The sequence below is a fragment of the Chiloscyllium plagiosum genome, chromosome 13, assembly GCF_004010195.1.
Source record: "Chiloscyllium plagiosum isolate BGI_BamShark_2017 chromosome 13, ASM401019v2, whole genome shotgun sequence".
In the NCBI taxonomy this organism is placed as follows: domain Eukaryota; kingdom Metazoa; phylum Chordata; class Chondrichthyes; order Orectolobiformes; family Hemiscylliidae; genus Chiloscyllium; species Chiloscyllium plagiosum.
Window position 1 is genome coordinate 35,500,159 of NC_057722.1, and position 23,054 is coordinate 35,523,212.

General features: G+C 40.4%; 1 protein-coding gene across 1 annotated transcript in view; it reads right to left on the reverse strand.

Moving 5' to 3' along the window:
* The window catches only part of LOC122556375 (voltage-gated potassium channel subunit beta-1), a 227,576-nt gene that overhangs the window by 69,367 nt on the left and 135,155 nt on the right, over positions 1–23,054 (reverse strand). The window contains exons 3-4 of the mRNA XM_043703010.1: positions 9,080–9,117; positions 2,090–2,169 (exon numbers count right to left, since the gene is read on the reverse strand). Coding sequence (XP_043558945.1) covers positions 2,090–2,169; positions 9,080–9,117 — 118 coding nt within the window. The remainder of the gene's footprint in view (positions 1–2,089; positions 2,170–9,079; positions 9,118–23,054) is intronic.

The following is a 23,054-nucleotide window of genomic DNA, read 5'->3' on the forward strand; positions in this document are numbered from 1 at the left end:
TTGACTGTGGGTGGAAATTAATTCAGTAGTATAATTGCCTTCTATAAACCCACGAACAATCAAAATAGGCAGACTGTTAAATATGTAATCACGTCTAAGTGATCAATAGAAATTTATAGCCCAGAATAGGATAATTAAGCATTCTAGGAGCAGGTCATTTCATTTAGGAGATTCAGTGGATTTTGTTCAATTTGGGATGTTGTTCATAGTGGAGAACCAGAAGAGGTGATTTTCAAATTTTGTCTGTCTACTCGAGCCAACAAACCCTATTTAAAAAAACTGAGGTAATATTTTGCTTGCCTGAATGATGTCCAAGGCCCAACCTATAAAATTCTGATGTGCATTGATGAGTGGCTGGCAAGTCTGCTTCCAACCTGAAACTCTGTAAATGCGCAAATTGGAATTTTATTTCAAAAATAGGACCCTGTTGTATTTTTTTGCACAAAAGCACAACACCCCATGCACATTGGTCCAATTGCACCAGATATAAAGTGGCATAACAATCAGTTTTATAAAGGGGCCACTGGAATTAGCTCAGCAAATGTTCTTTCTCCTGGGCTCACAGGAACTTCCAACTTGCTGTCAGGCCATGATAACAAATGATTACTCCTCAATCTTAACACAGCAACAATTCTGATCATCCCCACCCTCAAGGTTTGATATGCTGATTATCAGTTTACAAGACACCTGGTTTCCTATCTTACCACAACTGTTAAGATGCAACCTGGATGGTTGTTAAACAACAAAAGGTCAATGAGTCATAGAGTCATAGAGATGTACAGCATGGAAACAGACCCTTCAGTCCAACCCGTCCATGCCGACCAGATATCCCAACCCAATCTAGTCTCACCTGCCAGCACCCAGCCCATATCCCTCCAAACTCTTCCTATTCATATACCATCCAAATGCCTCTTAAATGTTGCAATTGTACCAGCCTCCACCACATTCTCTAGCAGCTCATTCCATACACGTACCACCCTCTGCATGAAAAAGTTGTCCCTTAGGTCTTCCTTGTAAATCTTTTCTGAACCCTTTCAAGTTTCACAACATCTTTCCAATAGGAAGGAGACCAGAATTGCACGCAATATTCCAACAGTGGCCCAACCAATATCCCGTATAGCCACAACATGACCTCCCAACTCCTGTACTCAATATTCTAACCAATAAAGGAAAGCATACCAAATGCCTTCCTCACTATTCTATCTACCTGCGACTCCACTTTCAAGGAAGTGTGAACCTGCACTCCAAGGTCTCTTTGTTCAGCAACACTCAAGAGCCATTAATCCAAATTCTGTCATGGATTTACTGCTGTCACTAGTGAATGGATCAGACTTGGGCAACTTAAAACCAGATAATATATTTAAAATTTGAATTGAATTTTTATAAGTCGATTTGAGATTAACATCTAATCAAGACAATCAGATCATGAGATTAATAGTTTATTAGCATGAAATTCACTTTCCAATGCCTGAAACAATCCAGATTAATAGATGATTAGTCTGCAGGCATTAGAAATCTGAGAACAATACAGCCCTTGGTTACAGTGAAATCACTTGAAACTGAAAAAGTTTGATTCATTGTAAATCATGTTGAAACCTACTAAAGCCCTCGATCATTTTGAAAGTTGAACTATTTTTGCAATGTGGATAGGGAATGAATCACCTGCCATTGTGACTTCTCATGAGCTAATGGTTCATTCACAGATCCTATCAATAGGATAATATTTTGATCATTGCTTTCTATCATTTTCATGCACAGAGAGATGAGGGATAAACAGTCAGTTCAGATTTAATGAGCCATGGATATTTCTTGAATAATTATGCACAGATTGTGCAAAATGTTAAAACACTGCATTTATAGAAAATGAGCTTCTGAAAGTAAGATGTAAATTCCAGAAACATATGCAAAAGGTTTTTGTACAACTGGAAAACTGTGAAACAATTCTGCTGTCAGAAAGGTTTTGAAGTTCTGCCCCAGGTTGTAAACATCTGCTTCATTATAAAACATCAAATGAAAGAGTTTGATGCAATTAGTTTAATGACAATGGCTGCATTTCTTTAGCATTATGCACTCAGGGAATAACACTTACTTGCCAGCTGCATACACCTCTGCTGTATCAAAGAGATTAATTCCATGTTCATAGGCAATTGTCATTAGCTGCTCAGCCACCTGTAAATATAAAACATAAAAGAGAGCTGAACTTTGCAGCATGAATGATCTGATTAGTCTGCCTTATATCCATGTTTTCCATTCTTCATTTTTCATCTTCCACTGTGTGTTGCTAACAGAATGGGAAATAGAAGCCTTGATTGTGAAATGAGATTTCAGGGTTAAAGCAGTACTTATGCCTATTGCTTCCTGATAAATGTAGTGGTGTTCCATGCTCGCTTTCAACCTGTCCTGATAAAACCTAGAAAAGTGATCGATGACAAGCTAATATCGAAGGCACTAGCAGAGTGTTATGATACCAAATTGATCACAAAACTGCACAAGTTAGATCCCAGATGGACATCTGTCTTGAAAGATCTTTCGTTTTATTTTTGTAATTTGGTTACTATGGTAGTGAGCCACTGAGCATGTTTGAAGGAGACTGTCAATATACTATATTAAATGACCATACTTTTATTAAATAAAAGAAAAAGAAGCTACATATCAAGATAACATTATTTTAAAAGCAGAAAAAAAATGAAGATTCAACCTTTATCCCAGAAATATACTTTGCTAACACTCACCTCCAGGAGTTAACTTCATTTTAACATTCCTTACTCGATGTCCCACACAGTCACTAAATTCAATTCTCTCTGTCTCACACAGATACATTTAAATACAGGCTAACTCACTAACTCTTTCCAGTGCTCCTCATGGATTTCTTTTCAGCTCAGGTGATCTGGCAATGTTTCCAAGTAAATGTTTCCTTTGAACTCTCACAGCCAGGATATTTATCCCAACTAATCTCACACAGCCTAGAAGCATCTGTAAGACTTAAATTTTAAAAAAACCTGTACTTTTCTTCTGACCTTAAACTGGAACTGGCCCTGGCCATCTGTTTCACTGTAGATCATAAACGCAACTTTCTAAACATTCAGCAGTTAACTGCCCAAGTAACTGATCAAGTCATTTAATTTAAATAATATACTGAATTTAGTTCACTGTTTCAAATAACATGCTGACCCTTTCTATGTAAGACACAGTCACCCTTATAGAACTGGAAACAAAATCCATGTTTCCTCTACAATTGAATCCAAGTTCTAAAATACTAAGTTTACATTATACTTTTCATCACAAGATAATAAGTGGATGGCAGGCAAACCTTCATTCCCTGAACCTAACCAAAGAGACTGTGGTCCAGATCATGGAACTGACAATGACAGGGTTTGTGATATCCCACATCATAGAGAATAACCAGGTGGTGTTTATAAAATTGTCTATACTACTTGCCAATGTAGCATGCACTCTAATCCTGCTCTCTGGAATGCCTAACAAATTGCAGATGTTTTGGTCCCTGGATCTCTTGCTTTACTTTTCATTCGACCATTCCTTCCTTCACTTTTGAATTTTTGTTTTCAGATACTGAAGAAATGCCACCTGGCTAGCCAAGAAGGAAAGACACCACATATCTCTTGAAGAAACAGTGTCATTTAATCTGAAACTCACAGACACAGAATAGTGGCACTCTACAAAGTTGCAAAACTATTATAGGGTTGCAATTTGCAGGGCACAAGTCATTGCATACGAGTGAGCGACAAGCAGGCTGGAGGTAAGGATAGTTTGTGAGTCACCAGAGGGTGGAGTCACAGAGTACCACCAAAGACGAGCACTTTGTTGGGTGCATCCACAGCTAATGAGCATGTATACAGGCACAGTGAGTGCATTGACAGACTTGGTAGGGAAGTATGGAGGAATCTAGTCCCAAAGTGGCTCAGCTCGGGCACTATGCAGACCTCGATCCATCCTTCCGAGTCTGAAATGAAGGCCAACTCCATGATAGCAAAACTAGGTGTAATCTTGACACAACATCTGGAGACTGAAGTCTCAATCTACAGGCAGGGAACACGGGGTGTGGGGATGGGGGTGGGTGGGTGGGTGGGGGGAGTGTGGGGATGCAGAAAGCCTTATAAAAATGATGCCAGGAGATATTGGCAATGGAGTGTGACATCTTCTGGCCATACTGGCACACACTCAAAGTTGGGGAAGTCGGCTTTGTGGTTGCCTGCTGAGAGGCTAACAGCTAATTAACAAATTAACTTTACATCTCACAGGTATTTTACCGAAGGCCATGGTTCACCTTTATGACTGTGCCACTCCACTGCCCATGGGGGGGACCAGCCAGCAATGGTTTCCAAGTAAATCTGTTGGACTATAACCTGACATTGTGTGATTTTTAACTTTGTACATCCCAGTCCAATACCAGCACCTCCAAATCATAGCTCCAACTTGGCTGCAAGAGGGTTACCAAGGCATGCCCACCTGGCACTGACAGTTAAAAAATACTTACCTTGCCTTCGAGTTGCCTCAACCTGGCAGCATCCTCTTCATCTCCATGCAGCTTCATTTGTGGCAATCTACATTGATGATGCCTTGAGGCTGCCAAGGATCTGGTTCTTTGATTGGGATGGGTCACAGCCCTGAACTGGATGAAAATCCCAGTGATGGCCTCTACACTGGCCATTGCTGACAACATTCTGCCTAGGGTCTTGCTGTCTGCCTCAGTCAGCGTGGGGCTGATTTTCAAGCCTTTTAATAAAATCCCAGTCCCTATTCTAGCATAGTAATGGTGGCTCTATGATCTGTCTGATGACTCCTTGCTCCATAACAAATGAGTTGGTGGGAATGGCTTTTGTCTCTTGAGCAGTCATTGTCTGGTTGTACTTAGAGGTATGAATGCAATATGAATGGGACAGTGTCCGTGCACCACAGCTGTTGCCTGTAGAGAGTGCACTCAGTGACATGGCCTGTTTTATATGGATCTTCCATCAATGCTTGCCATTAGATGGTGACTCCTTCTCCCACCATAATCTCCCTTTTAACGAACAGTTAACTTCTGGTCCCCACTCAACTTCTGGACCCCACTTCCTGAACTGAATCTTTCCCTCCCAAAGGTGTAATGTTAAAGAGTGAGAGAATTAATGAGAGGGAGAGTAAGAAAATGAGTATGAGAGTGACTGAGAGGGTATGTGTGAAAGATTGAGTGTTTCAATGAGAGCATGTGAGAGAAAGAGTCATGGAGCCCTCCCTACAACCTTTGCCTCTATCCATGAAATTAGCCAGCATAGGAGGAAGAGCCAGGCTGAAAGTCAACTTGCTTCCTACTGCAGAGGCCAGCTTGGAATGTGTGCCACCAGGGCAAAAGCAAATTCAACCTGACTCCTTTGCTTGGCCCCAGTCCCCTCCCTGGTAACCAGGATGTGGGACCTCGTCTGTCTTTACTTCTACCTCTGCATCTTCAGCAAGAAGCCAAAACAGATTTTGGCTTGTTCCTTTTTAATGACAATTTTTTATGAATTACTCATTTTATTTAAACATTACCAATAAATTGCTTTGACACTTTTTTTTATGCTCAGCATGCTGGTTATGTTTCCTTAACATTTTTTTGAAATTGTGCCAAATCAGAAGTCAGGCAGATGCAAATGGGTATCTTGCAAAAGGAGAATAAGAGGCTCAAAAAAGTCTGATTGTTTGTTGGGTTGGTAAAGGGATTATTTTGCTTCAATTGAAACAATGGGAATGCTCAGCAAATGCTCACAGAGATGGATAGGAGCAGATGGTATGGGAAAGTATATTTAATTGGGGGAGGGGGAGTTATAAAGCTATTAGAGAGGAACTGTGGAGCATAAATTAGGAGCAAATATTCTCAGGGGAATGCACGACAGAAATGTGGAGGTTGGTTAGGGAGCACTTGCTGCAGGTCTGGATAGGCTTGTCCCACTGAGGCAAGGAAGGGATGTTAGGCTGAAGGAACCTGGGATGACAAGAGATGTGGAACATCTAGTCAAGAGGAAGAAGGAAGCTAACGTAAGGTGAGGAAGCAAGGATTAGACAGGACTCTAGAGGGTTACATGGTAGCCAGGAAGAAACTGAGGAATGGACTTATGAGAGCTAGAAGGGGGCATGAAAAAGCCTTGACAGGTAGAATTAAGGAAAACCCTAAGGTATTCTACAGTTATGTCAGGAACAAGAGGATGGCCAGAGTAGGGGTAGATCCAATCACGGATAGTGGAGGAATCTTGTGCCTGGAGTAGGAGGTGGTAGAGGATGTCCTTAATGAATTCTTTGCTTCGATGTTCACTAGTGAGAGGGACCTTGTTGTTTGTGAGGACAGCATGAAACAGGCTGATATGCTCAAACATGTTAATATTAAGGAAGGGGATGTGCTGGAAATTTTGAAACACATGAGGATAGATAAGTCCCCTGGGCCAGACGGGATATACCCAAGGTTACTCTGGGAAGCGAGCGAAAAAGTTACTGTGTCTTTGGCAATGATCTTTGCGTCCTCACTGTCCACTGGAGCAGTACCAGATCATTTGAGGGTGGCATATGTTATTCCCTTGTTCAAGAAAGGGAATAGGGATAATCCTGGGAATTACAGATGAGTCAGTTTTATGTTGGTGGTGGGCAAATTATTGGAGAGGGTTCTGTGAGACAGAATTTATGCTTACTTAGAAAAGTATAGTTTAATTAGAGATAGTCAGCATGGCTTTGTGAGGGGCAGGTCATGCCTCACAAGTCTTATTGAATTCTTTGAGGATGTCACAACACCATGTAGCATACTGGATGTGGTGTACATAGATTTTAGCAAGGTGTTTGAAAAGGTTCCCCATGGTAGGCTTATTCAGAAAGTAAGGACGTACAGGATATGGGGAAATTTGGCTGTCTGAATACAGAATTGGCTCACCCATAGAAGACAGAGGGTCATGGTAGAAGGAAAGTATTCAGCCTGGAGCTCTGTGACCAGTGGTATTCTGCAGGGATCTGTTCTGAGACCTCTGTTCTTTGTGATTTTTATAAATGACTTGGATAAGGAAGTGGAAGGGTGGATTAGTAAGTTTGACGATGACATGACGGTTGGTAGAGTAGTGGATACTGTGGAGGGCTGTTGGAAGTTGCAACAGAACATTGACAGGATGCAGAGCTAGGCTGCGAAGTGGCAGATGGAGTTCAACCAGGAAAAGTGTGAAGTGATTCATTTTGGAAGGTCAAATTTGAATGCAGATTACGGATTAAAGACAGAGTTCTTGGCATTGTGGAGGAACAGTGAGATCTTGGAGTCCACATCAATAGACCCCTCAGAGTTGCCACCCAAGTTGATAGGGTTGTTAAGAAGGCATATGGTGTATTGACTTTCATTAGCAGGGGCATTGGGTTTAAGAGCCATGAGGTTATGCTGCAGCTCTATAAAGTCCTGGTCAGACTACACTTGGAATATTGTATTCAGTTCTGCTCACCGCATTGTAGAAAGGATGTGAAAGCTTTAAGAGGGTGCAGAGGAGATTTACCAGAATGCTGCCTTGGACCGGAGGACATGTCTTATGAAGCAAAGTTGAAGGAGCTACGGTTTTTCTCAATGGAGCAAAGAAGGATGAGAGATACTTGATAGGAGTGTACAAGGTGATGAGAAGCATAGATAGAATGGATAGCCAGAGACCTTTTCCCAGGGCGGGAATGGCTATCACATGGGGGCATAATTTTAAGGTGATTAGAGAAAGGTTTAGGGGAGATGTCAGAGGTCGGTTCTTTACACAGAGAGTGGTGGGTGCGTGGAATGCACTGCCAGCAGTGGTAACAGAGTCAGATACATTAAGGATGTTTAAGCAACTCTTGGATAGGCACATGGATGATAGTAAAATGAAGGGTATGTAGGTTAGTTTGATCTTGGAGTAGGATAAAAGATCAGCACAATATCGAGGGCCGAAGGGCCTGTACTGTGCTGTTCAGTTCTATGTTCTGAGGCAGTTTCAGTGACCTTTCATCAGAACTACTGCAGATGTGGACCTGAAATATTGACTGATTTTCTCTCTCCACTGATGCTGCCAGATGTGCAGAATATTTACAGCATTTGCTGTTTATATTTCAGATTCCCCCCGTTTGCATTATTTTGCTCTCCAATTATATGCTCCATGCTAGATATTTGAAAGTGTGATTAAATTCAAAATATTTATTGCTGTGCTTTTTTTGTTGTTTACAAAACTAATATCTTTGATGCAGTTTAGATATTGTCATGGGCCAGGTTCAAAGAAGCAGAGTTGGCTGCATGGTACGATGAATTAAGTTTTGTTTAATTGCCTGACGAAGTACGATTGTAAAATGTATTATACCGAAGCACGAAATGTATCAGACTGAAGCTTAAATTTCCAAAGGACTCTATAAATAAAGTGAGAGTACAAAAATGAAGATGTTTTGCTAAAACTATATACATTAACCCTATAATGACTAGTTCCCAACTCTGGGCATCCAAAGGATATGAGGGGAAAATGGGGATAAAAATACTTTGTATCTATATGAGTATAACACATCATTTAAATATGTTTTTCATCTCATGCTTCTGAATAATAAAAATAATAAAAGGTGGAAATACCTGGTGTGGGAAAAGTTGCAAAATTTCTGAAAGATTGGGAGGAAAACCAGGAACCCTTCACTCCATGAACCACGTTCCACTAATTCCCCAGATATCTAGAAGAGATGGACATGTTCCTGGGATTGCTCTTCCTTAAACCTGGATTAGTTTCTGCAGAAACTCTGGCTAGTGAGAACACTTATAGTTCTGTAGGTGATCAAGGAATTCTTTTTTAAAATTTTCACCTTCAGCCTCTAACTCCCAGTCCATTAAATTTCCTGGTCCTCCTTCACAGAAGTTGTTTCTATACCACCTCTCAAAGTACTTGCCTCTGTTCAATATTTACAGATAAAGGGAAGATCCCTTCCAGAACCCAGGGGAAACATTAACTTGGAATTTCACATTTCACAACAGATACAAGCCTGTCTTAAATTATAATTCTTTTAGAAATGTTAGTTTCAAATGTGATATGATTTTCCCCTCAAATATCACTTTGTCACATTCTTAAATGAATAAAACTCTTCCTACCTCATCTGAAATCTGACCTCCAAATGTCACCCAGGTTCCTAGAAAGAAAGAAAAGACAGAAATATATTGTCAAACGATATGTTACTTGGAGGCGATGTAAATGAAATGAGCTAACAGGTTATCAGTATATTTTTAAAATGTATTCAATGAAAACAACCTGTTAGTGAGAACATTACTAAACTGTAATGTTTCTTTTTAAATTTCTCTTTGCTCTTGCTTCTTCCCATCTTCATAGCCAACGTTAACTGTACAAACTCCCTCTTCAAACTCTTGCGGCTTTTGGCTGTGGCCTCAGACACTAATGGTCTCCATATCTCTGTACATCCCATTAGTCAGTCATTACTGGCTGCCACCTGGAGCCTAATCTTCGAAAAACTCTTCCTGAACATTTATATCACATGTTTTTTAATCATCCTTAACTATTTCTAATCATTTTGTTTTCATTTCAGCTCTCATTGTAGATCATCAACTATTATAGGGAGTAGATGTCACATATGCATCCCACCTAGACTCCCACCCCCACTCTATCTCTGCATTTTCCAAGGCCAACCCACCTAGCCTGCACATCCCTGAACACTATGGGCAATTTAGCATGGCCAATTCACCTAACCTGCACATGGAGTCACAGAGTCATAGAGATGTACAGCATGGAAATAGACTCTTTTGTCCAACTCATCCATGCCAACCAGATAACCTAACCTAATCTTGTCCCATTTGCCAGCACTTGGCCTACAACCCCCAAACCCTTCCTAATCATAAAACCATCCAGATGCCTTTTAAATGCTGTAATTGTATCAGCCTCCACCACTTCCTCTGGCAGCTCATTCAATACATGCACTACTCTTTGTGTGAAAAAGTTGCCCCTTAGGCCCCTTTTATATCTTTACTTTCTCAACCTAAACCTATTCCCTCTAGCTCTGGACTCCCCCACCCCCGGGAAAAGACCTTGTCTATTTGGACATCTTTGGACTGTGGCAACTAAGTCAGAAATTCTCACCGCTGGTGGGATATTCTGGGTTTGAAGACCCAGACAACATATTGAGAGGGCAGATGGGCCTCAGTACAGGCACTTCAAGCCAGGATTTACCTCTCACCCTGTGGTGGTTAACCTGAACAATGGGCTCCAAAGAAAGCCAAATGGTTTCACGTATTGTAGAGACTGGCCTGAAAATGCTAGACAGGATCACTGAGAGGAGATCAGTCCGTTTCATGATTGACTGCATCAGGAGGCCAGTCATCAGCCCATCTAGCCCAGGCACAGAATCACAGCAGGTTCCATTCCACTGGCCTCCACAAAAGCGACAGCCAATGGTGCCAGAAACAAGATCAATGATTTCTTATACCCTGGAAGGGTAACTGGCACCGTCCCTGCTTTGTTGCAACAAATGCACTGGGCCGTTACTCATTCTAACTCTAGCACTCTGTGAACTTATGGCTGTCTCCCCGGAAAGCGAGTAGTGGTCACCTTGCAGATCCAAGCCTTACACAGGATGGTATCAAGGGCAGGGCAACAAGGGAGACAAGGGATCTCAACTCACTTCTAGTGCCCCTTCAACCCAAGTGGTTCCATCAGATATCGTCAGGAGGAGTAAAGCTTCTTCTCAGGACAGTCTAGAGGTGCCTTGTCCCTCCATATCTCCAGGTCTGTGATGTCAACGTCTGTAACAGTTCAGGTCAAGGAGAGTGAGCCTGCATCTGGCAGAGAACGCTAAACAGGCCCGGGACACCTAACCTGAAAACTGCCAGGGTTCAACTGCTCAGGTTTATCAAGCCATATCAGCGGCACAGGTGTTCAACCAATTGGCAAACATGTCATTTTTGTAAAATATATTCATTTACACTATTTTCACATTTGCTGTAGTCTTCTTGCACTCATTGTACTAATCTGTGATAAAGTATTGGAAAGATGTGGAGTATCAGTAAAAGGATGTGCTATGTTGTAAACATCCAAACGTTGGCTATTCTCTCCTAATTTGCCTCTCACACTCACTTTGAGAGATGGAGTATCTGTGATGCTTCCACCTGTTTCACAAGGCAAGTGTTTGTCCTACACATACCCTCCTCAAACAAACTTTGTAGCATTATAATCAGTGAGATGGCCAATGATCAACTCACGTGGTCATTGTTACTCAGTAATGATCTTCGGTGAGCAGTTGTCCAAATTGCCATCTGAGCGTGATCAGATGCTGAGGAATAGCAAGAGACCAGGGCAATCTCATTATAATATGAAGCACTGAAGGGATGGGGATTCACAATCACTTATAAGGAACACTCCCTGAAATTATTCACATGTCTTAGGCACATGAACTATGTTAGCATTGACATGGACCAGAACAAACTAATGGAATTGCTCACTGTTTCACGACTGCTTAATCACCAACATTGCTCGAGGGAAAAATATTGTGCTGTCACTTTACCTTTCACAAGGTGAGTATATCAGATCTATATTTGAAACAACAACTGAAGTTTTTATCCAATACAGCAAAGAACAAGAACAATAACTCAAGCCACTAAAAACGTGGTAGACACCCAGCAGCCAGTTGTATGACAGCTGAGCAACTCATATTACAACTAGCATATTGAAAGTCTCCGCTCTGTTTAGTCAGTCTGGAATTACATACCGATGGGCTATTTCTGGCCTCTTGAGCTCTGTCCTGACCACAGATCTGTTTCCATCTCTTTGAACCCTCTCAAAGGCCATATGAGCAACGCAGTGGCTCAGTGGTTTGCACTGCTGCTTCACAGCACTGGGGAACTGGGTTTGATTCCACCCTCGGGTAACTGTCTGTGTGAAGCTTGCACATTCTCTCCATGTCTGTGTGGGTTTCCCTGGGGTGCTCAGGTTTCAACCCACAGTCCAAAGAGGCACAGGCTAGGTGGATTGGCCATGCTAAATTGCCCAAGGTGTCCAAGAATGCACAGGCTAGGTGGATTAACCATGGGAACTGCAGGGTATGGGTATAAGGTGAGAGGGTGGGTCAGAGTGGGATGCTCTTCAGATGGGCCAAATGACCTGCTATAGGGATTCTATGAGTTCAAGATTCTTCATCCTCGGAGGATTCCATTCACTCCTGTAATTTCTCCTCATCCAAACACATCCCCTCTTTGGTGACTCAGATTCTGGCACACCACTCTGATTGTTCCTAACTGGACAATTTAACCATTCCAGGTATAGGAACCTCATCTTAAGGAGATCTAGAGTCTGCTCTACAATGGTCACGATTGAGCGTGAGCAGAATTGTACCTTTGCTCTGAGGCAGTCTGAAGAATTCATAAAGGCATCAGATTTGAAGATGTTAGCCTTTGTATCCCATCAACCATCCATGTATTGGCTGATGGCTTTAGAAAGAGGCTGGTACCTGTAAATGCTCCAATGTGCACACATCATGACAGCTCCCTGCAAATCTCGGACAGCCCTCTAAATTCCAGCTGACATGATCAGAAGTCAGTTGAATATTAAGGGAATGCAAACCTTTTCTGTTCTTGAGCAATGCTGGCTCATGATAGGCATACTGAAAGATACATGGATACAACTGATAGCACCCAGTGCCCAGGGTAAGCAAGCAAGGTGAAAAAAATTTGACTGACAGTGTAATGGCAGAATGTAATTGTATTCTGCCAAACAATCCTTCAGTGATGTGAGGGTTGTGAGATGATATAGAGGTCTCCATGTGCTCAATGATCTGATTTGCTGGGAAAGAAATGAAAGGCAGCTCTAACCTTGTGGGCTGGCAGGATGTGATTGCCACCATGTCCTATTCAGTACAAGTACTTGTCCAATAGCTGTCATAGATGTTAGATAGTGGGTTCACAATGGGTCAGGACATTCCTAATCTCCTTTGATATTGTATCGGGATCATTTGCGGATAGCTATAGGCCAGTTATATACCATGAACTCAGCAGCTTCTTTGTGAGGGGACGTTGTCCTACTCCTTCACCCTCTGGAAGCTGATTGTCATCCAGTAGTGCCTACAGTGCTTCCTGTGCTTGCACAACCTCTCCTCTGCTGCCTTCTGGGTCTATTCTTTCTTAGACTTGGAATTGCCATTGAACAACTGGATTATCAGTGGCTATTCTGTGCTCAGCAGATGGACACTTGTGAGAAAGTTGAAACAGATTATAGAGTGTTAGTGTGCCCTGATATCCTTCACACTGAAGTTGCACATCATGCCTTCTCAGATGGTAGTATTGAACAGAACTAATGTATTGGGTTATTAAAGAATTTAGAGTTCTGTGATATTTATTCAGGTAAGGTTGCCCAACAACTTTTCCATTTGCAGTTGAGATGAGGCTGCTGTGAGGAACTACCCAACCTCGCAAATGCCCACCTCTCCATTCCACCTCAGTAGTTAAGTGGTGACAGGCTCACTGGTATTTATCATAAAATATAGCAATTGTCATGTAGAGGCCTCAAATCCTTAAGACTTCGTGCCTTGGCCATTTGAAAAGATGGAACTGTGATGGTGTGCCTTGTTTCGTTGAGCTCATGGATCAGAAGGTGACATTTAGCATGCACAGTATACTCCTCAATATTATAAGTGGGAATTTGATCGGTTAAAGAATGGTGACTTCCAGATTAACGGTTAATAGAAGACGTACAGCTAGCATTCTTCAATCACTTGATTAATGATGATTTCAATGGCCTATCATAGGGGCTCATATTCCAGTGCTACCTTCCACTCCCTTTGCAAACAAAGTACTTATTCCTCCCCTTTACGAGCCATCTATTTCGGTTTCAGTTCTTATTATGTAGTTGATTTTCAAATTGATGCAATGAGGTTTCAATCTTGATTTGACATGAGTGACATGCAGGTTTTGATTGTTCAGTAACATTTTGCAAGTGGCAGCCAAAGTAGGGTTGCCTTCTGCTCTCAGCCCAACACTGGGACTTCCCATACTCTGTAAAATTCAGCCTAGAGATATTCAGGAGCATGTTCTTTTTGGTCTGGTAATGCATAATAGCCTACTCAATGTGTAACAGAGTAGTATTATGAAATTTCAGCAACTGCCGTATTTTGATTTCAGATAAGCAAATTGGTCCCTGCTCACTCTATGCCCGCTTCTTGAAATATATACATGCTCAGAAATTAAATCAAAGAAGAATCCAATCTAGAGTAATTACATTTTTAAAAAAGCTGCTCATATACAACAGATTAATAAAGAATCAAAATGTTTGGACTTCTAAAAGGTATCTTTCTATAAAATAAGAATATTCCCAGAGGTTTAGGTGTTCATCTGGTATCAATTTTGTGGAAGTTCTATTGATTTTTTTTCAGTTTTAAATTACTTTTCTGTAAAAGCTGACATGGTATTATCTGAATGCAAGTAGCTGTTGATACTCACGTGTCTGATAAATGGAACTCAACTCAATTCAGCAAAGTTTATGGATAAATGTTTGACATTATGAAGTTCTAAAGTTTATAAAGAAATACAACAGAGTCAACATTATGTAGCACTAGAACTCAGTACTACAGAACAAGTTTACCCCAGGACTTTATGTTGAAAAGGCACTTAACTCATGTTGATCTTGTGATATTTGAATCAGTACAAACTAAGAGATTCTGAATTGGAATTGATTTTGAGGTGAGTCATCCACACAAACATTTTGAAATAAAGGGAACCTTAGTTGTGCCCAAAAGAATGGCCTTCATAAGTATTCCACCAACAGCACAAATAGACGACCAAAAGGCATAAAGCATCAAGTTAGAAAAAAGTCACATACACTTTAATAGATTAGTTTCAATTATTTAATATTCCAAAGGTGAGGTCATATCTTATTCACCACAAGTGACAATATTAATTGAACAAAACCCATGAATATTTATCCACTTTCAAATCTGACCTGCTGCCTTGTGCATATAACATTCTTCCTCTGACCTAGCATCATGTGAGCCACTGCCTGGGACTTTCCTTCGAGTTGCTCCTACTCCACCACCATAACCTCAGCAGGGAGTGACATAACTCTGATTCTGAGCCACATTTCCGATGGAATTACAATGTCAGAGACAGAGGAATCCAAGGAAATTCACAGCCATTGTCGCTCCAACAGTATTTGATCATTTGAGTCCATAGGAAGATCACTGGACTCAAAATGTTAACTCTGATTTTGCTTCACAGATGCTGCCAAACCTGCTGAGCTTTTCCAGCAATTTTTGTTTTTGTTTAATCACCATAGATTTTGATTTTGTTTCTGACAAGATTTTTTCCTTTTTTTGAAAGGAATTATTGTAAATGTTAATAAACTCACCACAAAACTATTTCGTCCAATCTTGATCTCCATTTAAGGCTTGTTTGATTTTGCATTTTGAAATTGAGGCTTCGAGATTTATAGGTGCAGTCAAATTAAAACAATTTGTTTTTATCTACATTAGTTTGAATTATATGAGAATAAAGGCCCTGGGATGTACTGAGAATATTAATAAGATATGCAGTTATGTCCCATGACAATTTCAGCTCAAGAGTAAGTTAAACAGGCAGCAGTCTGTGCAGGTCCATTGAAAATTAGAATTACCTTATATGTTGCAGCTCTACAGAACTTTAGTTGGGCCACATTTGGAATATTCATAGAATCCCTACAGTGTGGAAACAGGCCATTTGGCCCAACAAGTCTACACCGACCCTTCAAAGAGTATCCCATCTAGACCCATTCCCTTACTCTATAACCCTACATTTTCGCTGACTAATGCACCTAACCTACACATCTCTGAACACAATGGGCAATTTAGCATGGCCAATTCACCCTGACCTGCACATTTTTGGTGGCTTCTTTTTTACGTTACTAGCTAGTTTGGCCTCATAGATTATTTTCTTACTCGTTTTTTGGATTTTTTAATTGACTTTTAAAACACATTCCCTATCTACTGATTTACCACAAATCTTTGCTACATTATATGTTTTCTTTCAATTAGATACTATCTTTAACTTCCCTGGCTAACTATAGTTAATTTATCTGGAATTCTTCTTTCTCTTTAGAATATATCTTTGCTGAGTCAAGGACTCTTTTTTTAGATGTCTGCCTATGTTTATCAACCATTTTTTCTGCTGAATTCCTTCCCTAATCCACAGCAGCTAACTCTGCCTCCATTTCTTTGAAATTACTCTTTTTTAAGTTTAGCACAGTTCTTTCCAAACCAATTTTCTCACTCTTAAACTGAATGCTAAATTCTACTTTGTTGTGGTCCTCGAGGATCTTTTATTCTAAAATCATTTATTAACCTGCTTCATTACACATTGACAAATCCAAAGTCACCTATACCTAGTTGAATCCACACATTGTTTGCGAAAACCATCTCAAATATATTTTGAATTCTTCCTGGCTATCTCTATCAATTTTATCTCTTAAGTCAACATAAAGATGAAAGTCAAGCATCTGTTTTACATTCTTTGATATATTCTTTGTCCTATAGCACAGCTACTGTTAGGGGGTCTATAGACAATGCTTATTAGTATGATCTTCTCTTTGCTATTCCTTACATCCATCCAGATGAATTCTATATTTTCTGACCCAAGATTATTTCTTGCTAAAATACTAAGAATTTCGTACTAACAAAGCTACCCCCAGCACCCTTCCCTTCATGCCTGTCCTTTCAAAATGATACATAACCCTGAACATTTAGATCCCTGCTTCAATCTCCTTGTAATAATGTCTCCATGATAGCCATAAGATAATACTTGTTCACTGTTATTTATGCCATTAATTCATTTATACAGTACTAACTACTGTAAACATTCACATAAAGAGCCATTTAGGTGTTGCCTTTTTAGTTTTTGATCCCTTTTTGTCTCAATTTGTTGCTTTCTGTTTATATGCTCTGTCCTCCTCTGTTTCACCCTGGGTTTAATTGTTAAAATAGTTGCTGTGCAGTACCAGCCTCTCCTTTTTCCCTGCAAGCCTATGCTTTCACCATCTAATTAGTTTAAAGTTCTTTCTACAGACCCAGTTATTTGATTTGCCAGGACACTGAAAGCAGTATGGATCAAATAAAGCCTGTCTGACTGAAGCCACTCCTTTCTATCCCTGCACAGATGCCGGTGTCTTAAGAATTGTAACCCGTTCCTGCAGTGTTAATCTTTAAGCCAGGATTTAACACCATTATTTCTCCTATGCCAGTTTGCCACTGGCTCAGTTAGTAACCCTAACAATGTTAACCATTAGAGGTTCTATATTTTAGTTTAACTAGTAACCCTTCAAAATTCTCCAGGAGAACCTGGTACCCAGTTAGTATCCTCAATGGCCCAATTTCCTTTAACTGTGACTATTCAAAACTTATTGGAACCAGTTGATGTATTGACTGGTACACTTGGGTTAACTGCAGTATGGGTATACCTGCACCACATGGTTTGCAGCTATTCCAATCAATGACCAAGCACCATTTCCTCAAGGACGATGAGGGATCACAATAAATGCCGGCCTTAACAACAACAACCATATTTCGTGAAAGAACAAAATTTCTCAGCCGCAACCAATTAGCAGATGAAGTACATTGAAAAATTCAGTTCAGATTTGAAACTTCAGAAGTGTTGTGCCTCATCAGTTCCTGGTTCCCTCGGAGTAAGGCCTGTTTAAGTCCTTCCAAATTCATTTGTCTTAACAATGAACAAAGTGATGGAAAATCATCAAAATGATTTTACAATTTTGGCATAGGGAATCAGATTAACTTACCTTTTTGCTTCTTTCTCGCTTTTGCAAGCCAAGTATCTTTGTACTTGCACTTGGTTACAGCCATACAGCGATATCCATCTAAATAAAAGTCCAAAACACGCAGTCCAAAATGTGTATCTTTTCCTTGGGTCAGGATCAAAGTCAAAAAGATTAGTCCGTGTGTACAGTTCTGATCGCCACACTGCCAGAAGGATGTGGAGGCTTTGGAGAGGGTACGGAAATGGTTTACCAGGATGTTGTCTGCTTTGGAGGATATTGACTATGAGGAGAGATTGGACAAACTTGGTTTGCTTTCACTTGAATGTCAAAGATGAGGGGGCGACACGATACAAGTTTAGAAAAGTATGACGGGTATAGGTAGAACAGATAGTCTTTCATATGGTAGAAATGTCAATGATGTGGGATATATGTTTAGTGCAAAAGGGGATAAGTTTAAGGCAGACGTAAGAAGTAAGTTTTTTTACACAGAGGGTAGCTTTTGCCTGGAATGTGCTGCCAGAGAAGGTGGTGGAAGTGGATACAATAGCATTGTTTAAGAGTCATCTTGAAGATATATGAAGAGGCAGGGAGTAGAGGGATATGGACCATTTAGAAGCAAGAGATCTTTAGTTTTGATTAGGCATGTGTGTTGGTATAGTCTTGGTGGGGCAAGGGCCTGTTCCTGTGCTGTACTATTCTTTGTTCTTTACCTCAAGACATTGCTAAAGATCATTGAATGCCAGTTGAAGCACAACAGTGCAATACATTAAAAATTCCAATGACTGACCACCAACCAGTCAACCTCATGATCGTTATTCCTGTATATAAGCCAGAGAATGACTATCACTTTAATGAAAACACAAAATATCAATTGAAACACTGCCATCATTGCATTTGTGAATATACCCATGCAGTATAAACAGACACACCTTTCTTCAATTGCTGCTCACTGGAAATCATCTGCACCTTACTGCTGACTGAAATGGGGAAGCTTAATTCAAATTCTTTATATTGGCAGGACAGTGTGTTTGCATGTTATGGAGTTCATCCTCCCCACGTCTATGGTGGAAATGGGAACTTATGGAATGTCTTATGGGAACTTATTCACATCTTGTTTTATTTACTTGTGGGACGTCGGTGTTCCTGATTGGCCAACAGTGCCCTTTCCTCACAGCCCTTGAGTGGCTTCCAGTTGAAAGTCAAGCACATTGCTGTGGATCTGGAGTCACATGTAGGCCCGACCAGGTGAGGATGCCAGATTTCCTCAGCCAAATGGATTTTTCCTGATAATCGGCAATAGCTTCATAATCTTCCCTCAAATCTTAATTCCAAATATTTTCTTTAAATTATTGAATTCACATTACATCATCTGCTATGGTGGGATTCAATCCCAGATTCCCAGAACATTAGTTGAGTTTCTGGATTAATAGTCTTGCAATAATATTACTAGGCCATCACTTCCCCTATTGGCATTTATTAATAATTTACATTTGTTAAAATTTCCAACATATACATTTGTTAAAAAAAAGTTCAATCAAAAATAAAAAGTGCAATGTAATTGACTGTATGGCCATAGAATTGCCAAAGAATGCCACAAGGCAAACTCCAGAAAATGATCTGTATGACAGAAGGACCACAGCACAACACAGATACAGCCATGTGCCCAGATTTTCTCTCATTTCTTCTACCCTTATCTAAAAGGCACTAATGCATCCTTGGTCACAGTTCCAGAATCATCAGGTATCTTATCAATGTGTTCATTATTCATGGAACATTACGAAATGTTGGTAGAGAAGAACTTTAATCTGTACCACACCTTTCACACACTCAGAATATTCTAAACACATTTCATGGGCAATAAATCATTTTTGAAACATCATTGTTGTTTTATGGATGAAGAAAGCAGTCAGTGTTCATTTGGAAAGGTCAAATACAAATGGGATTGAGGACCTGTCAGTCTGTTTTTTGGGTTGCTGCTCAAAGGATTTATGCTGAAAAGGGCATAGAAAAATTCTCTTTTTGTTTTTGTAGACAGGCACTGAATCTGTTACATTGTCCTGGATGAAGGTTCAGATTAATGACTTATCCAAAATATGGCACTTATAACCTTGCAGCATCGAGATGTCTATTGTAGATGGATCTGTAGGTGTCTGGAATGGACTACTCACTTACGATGACATCAAATGGTTGTGTAGCAAAACAGCTCAGGATCTCTCATGGTAAGATGTAACAAGTGGTGTGCTACAGGGATCAGTGCTGGGACCTGAATTGTTTACAATTTTACAAATGACTTATATGAAAGGAAGGAAACGTGTGGTTACTAAAATTGCTGATGACAGAGGTAGAAAAGTGGATTGTGAAAAGGACACAAAGAAATTACAAAACAGATTGACCTAGGCTAAGTAAATGGGATAAGATATGTCAAATGGAGTATATTGTAGTGAAAGTAGAAAACTGTCCATTGGCAGGAAGAATAAAAAAAAGAAGCAATTGATCAAAGTAGTGATTGATTGCAGAACACTGAGATACAGAGGGATCTGAGTATTCATGCATAATCATAAATGATTAGTATGAGAAGGTTAAGAGAATGTCACTATTTATTGAGAGGGGAAATGGAGTACAAAAATAGAAAAAATTATGCTTCAATCATACAGTGAATTGGTGAGATTGTATCTGGAATATTGTGCAAAGCATTGCTAACCTTTTATTTAGGAAGTATTACACACTGAAGGGAGTTCAAAGAATGTTTACTGGATTAATGTCTGGAATGGATGAGCTATCAATTGAGGAAAGGAGGAGCATCCAGAATAAGGTGGGTGAACTTGCAGCATTGGTTGGTACCTGGGATTTTGATGTTGTGGCCACTTTGGAGACATGGGTGGAGCAGGGTCAGGAATGGTTGCTGCAAATTCTGGGATTTAGATGTTTCAGTAAGAACAGAGAAGATGGTAAAAGGTAGAGGGTGGGGGGGGGGGGGGTTGACATTGTTAGTCAAGGACAGTATTATGGTTGCAGAAAGGATGTTTGAGGACTTGTCTACTGAGGTAGTATGGGCTGAGGTTAGAAACAGGAAATGCCTGTTGGGCGTTTTCTATAGGCCTCTGTAAGTTCCAGAGATGCAGAGGAAAGGATGATAAAGATGATTCTTGATAGGAGTGAGAGTGACAGGGTAGTTGTTATGGGGCTTTAACTTACCAAATATTGACTGGAAATACATTAGTTCAAGCACTTTAGATGGGTCAACATTTGTCCAATGTGTGCAGGAGGTTTTGCTGACACAGTATGTAAACAAGCCAATAAGGGCTGAGGACACATTGGATTTGGTACTGAGTAACACCGCGAGGTGTTATATTTGGAAGTTGGTGAGCACTTTGGTGATAGTGACTATAATTCAGTTATGATTATTTTAGCGATAGAAAGGGATAGGTATATACTGCAGGGCAAGATTTATAGCTGGGAGAAAGGGAATTACGATGCAATTAGGCAAGATTTGGGATGCATAGGATGAGGAAAGAAACTGCAGAGGATGGGCACAATTAAAATCAGGAGCTTATTCAAGGAACAGCTACTGCGGTCCTTGATAAGTATGTACCTATCAGACAAGGAGGAAGTTGTCAAGCGTGGGTGCCATGGTTTACTAAGGAAGTTGAATCTCTTGTCAAGAGGAAGAAAAAGCTTATGTTAGAATGAGATGTGAAGGCTCAGTTCGGGTGCTTGAGAGTTACAAGTTAGCCAGGAAAGACCTAAAGAGAGACATAAGACGAGTTAGGACGGGACATGAGAAGTCGGCGGATAGGATCAAGGAAAACCCTAAGGTCTTCTATGACTAGAGTAAGATTAGGGCCAATTAAGGATAGTAGTGGGAATTTTTGTGTGGAGTCAGAGGAGATAGGGGAATCCCTAAATGAATATTTGTTGTCTGTATTCACACAAGAAAAACACAATGTTGTCGAGGAGAATACGGAGATACAGGCTACTAGACTAGATAGGATTGAGTGAAAGTGAGTACTGCAGATGCTGGAGATTAGAGACAAGAGTGTGGTGCTGGATATGCAGAGTAGGTCAGGCACTATCTGAGGAGCAGGAAAATCGATGTTTCAGGCAAAAGCCCTTGCAGAAAACACAGAGGCTATTTCACAAAATACGGAGGCATGGGACGGAGGATGATTTTAGTGGTTTGGATCAGAGATTGGCTAGTTGAAAGAAGACAGTGTGGTGGTTGATGGGAAAGGTTCATCCTGGAGTTCAGTTACTAGTGGTGTACCACAAGGATCTGTTTTGGGTCCACTGCTGTTTGTAATTTTTATAAATGACCTGGATGAGGTTGTATAAGAATGAGTTAGTAATTTACAGATGACTCTAAGGTCAGTAGAGTTGTGGATAGTGCAGAAGAATGTTGTAGGTTACAGAGGGACATAGATAAGCTGCAGAGCTGGGCTGAAAGGTGGTAAATTGAGTTCAATGTGGAAAAGTATGAGGTGGTTCACTTTGGAAGGAGCAACAGGATTGCAGAGTACTGGGCTAATGGTAAGATTCTTGGTAGTGCAGGTAAGCAGAGAGATCTCGGTGTCCATGTACATAGATCCATGAAAGTTACCACCCAGGTTGAAAGGTTGTTAAGAAGGCATACAGTGTGTTAGCTTTTATTAGTAGAGGGATTGAGTTACAGAACCACAAAGTCATGCTGCAGCTGTACAAAACTGTACAAGTGTGGCCGTACTTGGAGTATTGCGTACAGTTCTGGTCAATGCATTTTAGGAAGGATGCGAAAGTTTTGGAAAGGGTTCAGAGGAGAATTACTAGGATGTTGCCTGGTATGGAGGGAAGATCATATGATATATGTATAGTTTAGATTAGATGGGCTTCAGGTTGGCACAACATTGAGGGCTGAAGGGCCTACACTGCGCTGTAATGCTCTATGTTCTATGAAAGATTGAATAAGCTGGGCTTGGTTCTGTTGAAATTTAGAAGAGTAAGATGTGACTTGATTGAAACATTTCAGATCCCGAGGGTGATTTTATGGGGTAATGTCGAGCAGATCTTTTCTCTTATAGAGGAATTTAAAATAGAGGTTTAAAAAACAGGTGTCATCCATTTAAAAGAAAGAACAGATTCTTTTTCTCTCAGTGTGCTGTGAGACTTTGGGACTCCGTAAAAAGTCTGGAAAGATGATAGAAGCAGAGTCCTTGAATATTTTTAAGGCAAAGATCGATGGATTCTTTTTAATTAAAGATTTGAAAGGTTATTAGCCATTAGTAGAAATGTGAATTGGAGGTTGCAATCACAGCTTTGGTCTTATTAAAGAGAAAACTTGAGAGGCTGAATAGCCTCCTC